This window comes from Anopheles nili, chromosome 2 (genome assembly GCF_943737925.1).
Source record: "Anopheles nili chromosome 2, idAnoNiliSN_F5_01, whole genome shotgun sequence".
Classification (NCBI taxonomy): domain Eukaryota; kingdom Metazoa; phylum Arthropoda; class Insecta; order Diptera; family Culicidae; genus Anopheles; species Anopheles nili.
In genome coordinates this window covers 21,186,055-21,195,574 of record NC_071291.1, presented here as the reverse complement: position 1 = coordinate 21,195,574, position 9,520 = coordinate 21,186,055, and the positions used below count along the sequence as shown (strand labels likewise).

At 42.6% G+C, this 9,520-nt stretch overlaps 1 protein-coding gene across 1 annotated transcript; it reads right to left on the bottom strand.

Moving 5' to 3' along the window:
• Positions 1–1,166: 1,166 nt before the first annotated feature.
• Positions 1,167–9,195, bottom strand: LOC128731569 (protein ultraspiracle homolog). Its single transcript, XM_053824736.1, has 7 exons — positions 9,108–9,195; positions 3,785–4,217; positions 2,347–2,548; positions 2,108–2,257; positions 1,865–2,035; positions 1,551–1,785; positions 1,167–1,471 (listed from the first exon to the last, which is right to left on the bottom strand). Exons 1-7 carry the CDS (start codon positions 9,193–9,195, stop codon positions 1,227–1,229), a joined length of 1,524 nt encoding a protein of 507 aa, XP_053680711.1. The 3' UTR covers positions 1,167–1,226.
• Positions 9,196–9,520: the final 325 nt, after the last annotated feature.

Below are 9,520 nucleotides of genomic sequence, written 5' to 3'. Positions count from 1 at the left end.
TCCACAACCATATATGAACTGTAACCGGTTAAAAAAGCCACACTCGGGAAATATGCCATTCACCTGCAAAGAATGTCTGTAGAGTTCGTTATATTATACAATCCAGATAGTAACAAAAAGGAAAATAAAATTTAAAGATATAAATTAAACATTGGCCAATGAATATAGGTATTCTGAAATATTTTGTTTTGGTACTTCACATAGGTGTATCGCTTATGAAACATGATTATGAAAGAGAGAGCCACCAGAGTAAATTCTTTTTAAACAAGTGTAATAAAATGCATGATGGTTGGTGATATTATTGCGTCCAAAACAGAGAACACGTTTAACGTCGATTAATTCAGGCAAATGATAACCAGCCAACCAATCTATACATTATCTTTTTTACCATGCGTTAGGTGTTTCGTTTTCTAGCTCAATAGCTTATACATAAAATGATTTTTAGATAAATTTAATCAATATTTCTTCTTTTCAGCTTCAATTGCTCAAACACAGCAATGCAGCATGTCGTGTAGAAGCTACACCAAGCACGCCTGTTAGCCATGTTTAGCCCAAACAAAACCTACTAGTCCCATCATTAAACCCTCACTTCCCCATCCCCTATCACTTTATAGCTATGTAGACCTATCTTTTAAACAGGATTAAGTTTTGAGTTCGATAAAATCTATTTGCACCATGTTCTTTTGTGTTCTTATTAACATTGTTATTTGCTCTTTCAATACATTATCTTCACTGCGTTTCGGTGAAGTTTTAAATTGTAACTTACTTCATCGTTCAATAGAAATGATGCAATCGAATGCATATATTTTGTTTTATGTCAGTATGCGATTTTTTCAAGTTTGTGCCAAACATGTTTACGCAGTTACTATTGTTTTTTTTGCGATGAACTACTTAAGTAAAATAAAGGCGCATCATACCGGTTTGCAAATCCTATCATATTGATTAAACATAATATGTAGTTTTTTGTTTTAGCGTGGTAAACTGACTTACTGAGGCGAACCTTAGTCATTTTTTATCCTCCGCTAGCATGCTAATATTCATTCGAACGGAAGATAATTTCAGGACCTTGAGAGTAGCACCCTTAAAAATGCTAACGTCAATAATAGAAGAAACAATCCTGTTTCCCTCAGCAGCATCTGAAGCACAGTCGCCAGCAGAGAGGAATCTGGTTCTCTGGCGACGGCAACATTCGTGCGCGGGTGACAGACATCTGTCGACAGTTCCGCCTACAACGGCGTATCGAGCATCTCGATGATGAAGTTGTCTAGCTGCTTATCACCAAGCAGCCGAAGAAAGTTTAGATGATCTATACACTTGAGGCTGATCGAGCGCAAGGCCGGTAATCGCAGCAGGAGCTGTGCGAACCGACCGTCCTCTGATGGGTGTTGTGTTTTACAGTACTCGTCCAGACAAGCATAGATTTTCTCTCGCATTTGATCGATCTCTTTCCGACATTTGAGGCCCCGAATATCTAAAACGAATAGAAGCAAGCAATGAATATCCTGCAGTATTTTTTTTTCGGATGTACATAACAACAAACAGAAACGTACCAGAGTTGAACAGAATGATTGCCTTGAGGATACCCAATTCGGCTCGGTTCACGTCCAGTCTTTTCATTTTTATCGCTAGTTCACACAGTATACGATCAAACAGCGAATCAACCCCAGCCTGCAGGGCGCTGTTTCGATGTAGGGTAAAATTCGGTCCCAGACACATCAGCTGCGGCTGCCGAATCGTAACACGACCATCGTTTCTCCCATCCGGGGGTCGTTCTGTTTCAATAAACTATGAAGATAGAAGATAACACACATATACTTTTAGACGGCCATTCGTTTTATAAGAGTCTTTTCCAACGGATCCCTACCTCCATACTTCGCCAAGCGACGGAAGCAATCAACATCTCGTTCCAACCACTGCGCAACAAGGTTACCTGATCTTCCCGTGGAAGGTTTGAAAAATTCGGTAGCCTCCTGGCGAACTCGATCAGCTGATAGATCTGTTTGTTCACCATCTGACACAAATGCGAAACAGGACCCTGGAGCGTAATGTTTGAGATTATAAGCTGTTCAACACAATCAAATGCTAAATAGCGATATCACTTTACTACCTTATATTCTGTCGGAATCATAGAGTTCTGCCCAACTCGCAGGTATGGTATGGCGTTATCGCCACTTTTCTGCTCACCCAGCTGCTCTGCTTCGAGGAACCGATCGACCGTAACATCCCGTACCGAGCTAGTTGAGTTGATCTCTTCGGCCTGTAATGAAGCAAAACAACAACCCGTCAGCCATGTGTACCAAACCTTCATTGGTTAACAGCCAGTGTAGTAATCGCGGTACTACATACCTTCATCGAAAATTTGGAGCTCCGTTGCCGCTCCTCCTGTACAGCTTCCCGCTTCATACCACAGGCCAGACATTTCTGGTATCGGCAGTACTGGCAGCGATTTCTTTGGCGTTTGTCTATCGTACAGTTTTTGTCCTCCCGGCAAGCGTATGACAGGTCTTTGCGTACCGTTCGCTTAAAAAACCCTTTACATCCTTCGCAACTGAAAGCAAAAGAGAGATGGAATGGTATATGAGAAATTGCGTAATGTGGGAAGGTATGGTATATTTAAATCGTATATATTCGTTCAACATGTGTGTTTGCCCAAAATAATGCTTGGAAATGCGTCATATTTCTACGTGTTTGGGAGTATCGTTTTTCTCTTAACTAACAATATTGATTTTATCCAGCAGGTTTTAGTATGAAATAATGTATAGAACAACAAAATTGATTGCATAATTGGATAAAACAAAATTGAAAAAAAAAAACTTGATTAATATTCATCGCATCAGTACCGCACGTCCGTCTATGTCGAGCATCGAGCGCACGGCTAAAAATAAATGCCACCTCCAATCATCCTGCTGTGCATACAGATGTGCAGTCTAATGCAACTCGCAGACTGAATTCCGCGAACAACAAACAGTTAGCCTATTATTAATGGCCTGCTCACTTTCGTTGATGCTGGCTGAATGAAAAGTGAGAAAGAATTATCTCACAACTGGAACGCAGCCGAGCTGTGGTCATGAGGCATTCTTGAGGCATGTTAAACGATAAGGCTCAGCAACACATTCGACGGAGCACAGGAGAGCCGGTGAGACGACGAGCTAGTTGGCATTCGGACAGCAACATGCAAATCCGCAAAACTACGAATCACTACAAACGGAAGAAGGAGATACATGCCCGTGTCGGTAAAGCTTCCCGTGTGTTCAAATGTCATACGATGTCAGTGGCGTCGGCATCGCACCATTGGTCGCATCTCGTCATCGACTGTGAGGGTTCCTCTCTCGCGGGTGGTGTATTAATTATCTAATGGGGAAAACTGCATGTTCCCGCGCGCGCTGTGCGGACTGCTGATTGCCAGCAACACGAACACGATGACGAGATTCTCGGCCGCCTCCGTCGTAAAGGAAGCAAATGTCGAGGTCAAAAGAATATTTTTTGCTCAAAGCTGTGGTGAGATGCAGCACGGCATTCAAACCGTCGTTTATATTCCCTTCTTCGAGAAATTTGTCTGACTGTTTGATAGTGTTACTTAAACTTAAGCGAGTGGCGAACTAGTAGTATGTAATGCTTAATTATTTAAGCACCGATACTCAAGTGAAATATAAATGTATTAAAGATTTTCAAAACCCATAATAAAAGTCAGCAACAAGGAGATGTTTATACAAAGACGATATTCGATAGTTTCCCAAGCATGAAGCTTTCCCATGCGCTTATATCCGAAGCTTCAGAATCTTACCTATAGACACCGTAGTGTTTGCCGCTGGCCCGATCTCCGCAGATCGAGCATAGATGTTTCGAGCCACTAAGCGGATGATTGGGTGGGTACTGCTGGGTGATGTTGGAGGGAGTGTTGGGACCGCTGCCGCCACCGTTACTTCCTTGCTGCTGTTGCTGCGAACCGCCACCACCACTACCGATCAGGAGCGCATTCTGTTGACCACCACCCGTCCCATTCCCGAGTGCACCTCCAACGACGAGTGCATTCTGCTGTTGTTGCAAGACGACGGAGCTGAATCCGCCACCACCGGGGCTGCCGGGACCGCAGTTGTTACCGGGCGAGAACGGGCCTCCACCGCTACCATTCAGCAGTGAAATGTCCGGTTTCAGGTCTGGCTTCAGATCCGGCGGCGACAACGGGCCCATGTGCCCGACCAGAGCAGCATCGAAACCTGGTAATGAAATAGAAGGGTACAGAGTGCAAATATAGTTTTAGCAACATGATGACATGACGCCTTCCGGTAGGCAATCGAATGCGCCCGGATGGGGAGCTGAGGAAGCGATGATTTATACCGCACAGGTCCCGGAACAGGTAATACTTTATACTAATTGGTTTGCTCTTTAGGCTGGCTCTAATGTACAAAATCAAACTTCACCGTGACTAGAATGATAGTAAAATCTTGATTGCATCATCACACTACTCCACCTCTTCCATGGCGATTCTAATTTATATGTAATGGATGGAGGTGGTTTAGTAGAATTTAATTAGGTCACTGAACTGCGTCTATGTCCTTCTTAGGTGAGACGTTGATTTGTGACCTCAAACAAAATTGACAAACACGATAGATGCGTGCTATAAAAGGACAATTATCATCGTAAATTGTAAATCAACCGAAGAAGAATCTATTTCCACACATGCCGGAAATTAATGGAAAACTTTTTTAATCATGATACCGAAAAACACATCTTAAAATCATCTCTTAAATACATATATTTCAATTGGTCACCTATACAATCCAATTTGCAGCCTTGCCTGAGTATTGTAAGCTCCATACCAGTCGGTACAAATTGTATAGGAGCGCGTTGAGCAACGTGTTTAGCATTTTAAAAAAAATATGCGAAATCGAGTCCCTGGGAGAGGAGGTAAGGCAGTTGGTTTACCGTTGTTGCAATGGTCTGTGGTGTCGGCTAAGTAAGTGCACCGATAATGCACCAGATGCAACATAACCCTCGCCCGACTGCCCACTCTCAAGGTGAAGGGAGCTCGGATGCGCTTGCCGAAACGTTTATCCAGCGGTGGGACTAAACACGGCAGAGTCTGAAAGGAAGCGAAAGAGACAGAGCGCGAACACGTATGCAAAGTAACACCCGCGGGGATGCGTTTAACAGACACTGTTGTAGTGGTGGGGGTGGTGCCAGGAGAAGGGTTGTTACTGCCTCGTCGCTTTTGCAGACAAGGTCTTTTCTCCTCGACCTACTCCTACAATCCACCCGGTCGCCTTCGAGTGCATCATCGCACAGGCAGTAAACGGGACAGTTAGCACCGCAGTAATGAATATGCATTAGATACAGCTTAGCGCTGCATTCGTTTCTGTTGTCTTCCATCCTGTCCTTTGCGCGCTCTTACGTGGTCACGGAGCCCTTTGTGGTCAAGCTTAACGTAATCCAAGCGTGGTGTTTTTCTCGTTCTCAAATGCTCACACATTCGGGAAAGGAAAGAGTAAAAGCAAAATTCACACAATTATGGTGTTAGTTTTTTAAGGTGCCGTAAAATAGTACCAATATTTGCCTTCGAACATGATTGATGTCTCCCGGCAGTTAAAAATAATCGAACATATGATTTGTGTCTTTTTGTTAAACTTAAAGTTTGTACTTTTTCCACTTCAACCGTAACTGTGTGTTTGACATTCTATTTCAAACAGCAAAAAATCTACATTTAATGCTTCCAGCAGCTGCAAATCAGATAATCATAACTATTCGAAGAATTTTAGTTTGTTTTTTAAATGATTTGAAAAGGCCACTGATAGTTGAGGAATGTAATACAACATGTGTACAAAGTACTTTAAACATCTAATAAAATATTGTTACAAAAAAAACACTGTGTTTGATTACAATTAAAGAATAGTGTAAATTTGGTTGCAGCTGCAATTGCTTCAAATTGTACTCGTAAACTGTAAACTACATGTTTATTAGAAACCATCTGCTCAAAGCCGACCGAATTAAAGAGTGGTAACAATGATGACCAGCTGCAATTGCATCCACAGCACGTGATACGATCAGCAACATGCACTCACGGCCAAACAAACTCCATTTATCAAACAGCCGGCTTTAAGGTAATCAGATTTTGCAATCAGGATTGCTTCCGGTTGCACTTTTGCTATAGACTTATCTCTCTTTCGTATTCAGTTCTTTTTACTTCCTAAGCATCCTTTCTGGTTTATATATCCCTAGAGGCTATTATGAGAAAAAGAGCGAAGGGAAGGAAGCTAAAAATATATTTGTAGAATAATTGAATTCAAAAACATGCTCCACTCGTAAACGCAATGTATTCAACAAGCAAAAGAATTGCATCAACTCTTATTTACCGCTGGTTGTGTAAACGGAAAATCGGAACCAGTAACAGACAGCACTTATTTATTATCACATTCGTTGCGATTACACGATCATTATTTTCATCATCATCGTTCGCACCGGTCTCTCATTTCCACGAGGACTCCTATGAGGAAGAGCAGCTAATATATTTAGAGGGGGGAAAAACATAAAAAAACGCAAAACCATTAGACAGAGCCTGCAAGAGCTTTTTCTCTGCCAGCAGCTGGCGTGTGTCTGCGTTTACGTGTTGTTAGGTTGCATTGCTCCCGCAAGCCATCTCCCCCCGTGCCTTACAGCGAAAGGAAGAGTGATGAATAAAGACGTTCGTAAGTGAATTTGTCGGACCATTCCGTTTCGCATCAGATTAATTGGCAAGAGCAATGTTTCTTTTTTAATTCCATTTATCGAACAGATGTAGCATGGTTTCTGCTTTATGGATGCTTCTTATTTACTCGACGAATCTGGCATGTGCGCATTAATGACAAACTTCACATATTTTTAATTTTTTTTTCGGTTTTATCTTGCACCTTTCAAATGCAACTAACCGTACGGAGTACGACGCAGGTGTATGAAATCAATGAAAGAACAACCTGCTCACGTCGCGTACTTTTTGCATTCTCGGAGAAATTATCGGAGTGATGGTACCTTACAGCTGCGTTATATGATTAGAGGAATTGTTTCTACCACAAATGTTGCAAGCTGTTTTGAACAGGCTGACCACCAAATCAATCAAACGCATGTTTTGTTTTAGCATTTTTTAAGCCTCAACTTATTTTAAACTTGATTTCTAATGATATTTACTAAAAGCATTTATGCTATCTGAATATAGCACCAAGTAACTCAGCTCATATAGACACCAGCTTCATATGCAATCAAGACAACAAGCTGAGAAAAAAACGTCAAGGCAAACACGGGTGAATGGAAATTAACTCAACTAACTGATGAGAAGAAGTGAAACTAAAACGGTATTCGTATGAGAGAAGGGCCCCCAAGTCAATACACACCATCCCAGCCAGAAAGAGTGAGGGCAGCGGACAGGATAATGCACTTCGGTTGCGCCTCGATGAGTATTGATAACGCAGAAAAGCTTGGGCTTGGTCATGGTATGTTCCTTTCAATTTCATTGTATATTTTTTTTGCTTTTAACTCTCTCCCACTCGGTGTGAATTCGTTCAGCGGAGCGGTGTTTGATATCGTTCCATTGAAGGGATTTCTCGCTCTCTCGTATTCCTCGTTCAAGTACGTGCTTTGCCGTGCGGTGTAATCAGAAAGATGGAGCCGGTTTGAATAATTGAAAGCAGAAGAAATTATGTGCCATCGTTGATCGGGTAATACTTTTCTTCCTTTATCATCCTCTCGTACGTACTCGGTGCCCCGTGCGTCACAACATATGTCCTTCACCTTTACGGGAAGGCATACTGCAAGCGTCTCCTGTTTGTCTTCTTATCGTCAAAAGCTTCACTTTTCTTTAGCAAGGAGCATGCGCACTCAAGGAGGAGAAAATTAAGCCCCGAGAGCTTTGATTTGACGAGTCGAACAGGCACGAGAGAGCAAAATGGAAGACACAACGAGAAAGCATAAGCATACGCTGGGCAACCGAAAAAGGAAAGAGAAGATTTTATGTACTCCCAACCCCGATGCAGTGCTCGATTTGTTCAGTTTTTTTTTTAGGAACACTTGGGTACAATTTTCCCACAAACTCCACCATATTCTCGCATCGGCGTAATGGTGTTCGTGTTTGCAGACGATTTAGATACGGGATTATGTACCGTTTCATACCAAAAACCCACCTGTCACGAAACATTCGCCATTGGTCCACAACATTCCACAGCTTACATAGCACCATTCTGGGCTACATAAGCGTGCCGTCATTTATCGATTATGAACAACCTTCATGACCTTAGTCAATGCTTTTTCCATTGATCCTTCATCCGAGGCGAGAGGGTCGGTCGAAACCGCTACAACACGAGGAGATGAAGGCGGACGTCCGCAAACCGCCTTCCCTGCAATTCCCTCGCAAAGTCGTTGCCTTGCGCTTTGCAGTCGAGCGCCACGAATATCCTTGCTTAGCTGTGTTATGTAGTACAGTGTTTCCCCATGTGACGGTAGTGTGCGCAAGGACCAGATCGGCCCAATAGCGCGGAAAAACGGACGGTCTATTCTGTCTTCAGCCACTCCGACGTGCAACAGTTGTGTTTGCCACGGGAAGGGAAATATCCTGGATCGGCGGGTGCGGTGCTGGTTACTTCAAGGATGCCGAATGACCTCGGCAAAGTTCGTGGCGCCGTGTGTTTGTTCTTCGTCTTACGTCAGCACCATCCATGGAATGTGCTGCACACGTAATCCTGCAACGACTATCCCGCCCAGAGCGATGATAGTTTATACCGGCGCCGAACGTTGTGTGGGAGCAATTTGGTGGTGGGAAAATGATATTGAGCATGAAACAAATAACACGAACCATTCGACCTCACACTCGATCACCTATAGTGCAATAAAATTTGTTTTGCCGGACAAGCGCAAAGCTTGCATATGCGAATCTTGTAATTTCAACCATTATTCAATGTTTTATTTAGAGCCCCAATAATATTTATGCCCGGGAAATTTAAAGAATAGTTTTCCTTTTCTCCATGCAATATATACTCGAAACAGAAACATAATAACAAATAACAATTATGCGTGTACAGAAACACATTTTTTTCCTTTTCATGTAATGCTATGAATTTGCTTCACATTCGCACACGAACATATACCTGTTAATCCGGCCAGTGACCGATCCCATCGGCCTTGTGCTTGAATGATTGCAGCAACCGACAGCATCGGTTTTTCCTTCTTCAACATTATGATAACACACACCGTTACACTATACAGGACGAAACATCGACACGGCTGGGTTACAGATGTGAGTCGTTATGAAGCGTTACAAATGGCACTGGTAATAACACAGATTCTCTGTTAGGCGAGAAAAATTGTGCACTTTTTATACTACTATGTTTTTTGGTCAAATTTACATTATAAACCACTCGTGCCTATTGCCGGCAAATTTGTACTCAACCGTTACCGAGCCCTTTCTATACAACGAACGACACGTGAAAGAGGCAGGACCAAAAAATAAACAGCTTAATGATTAACACAATTCACTTTCCTTTTCTTCCGACGCGAGACG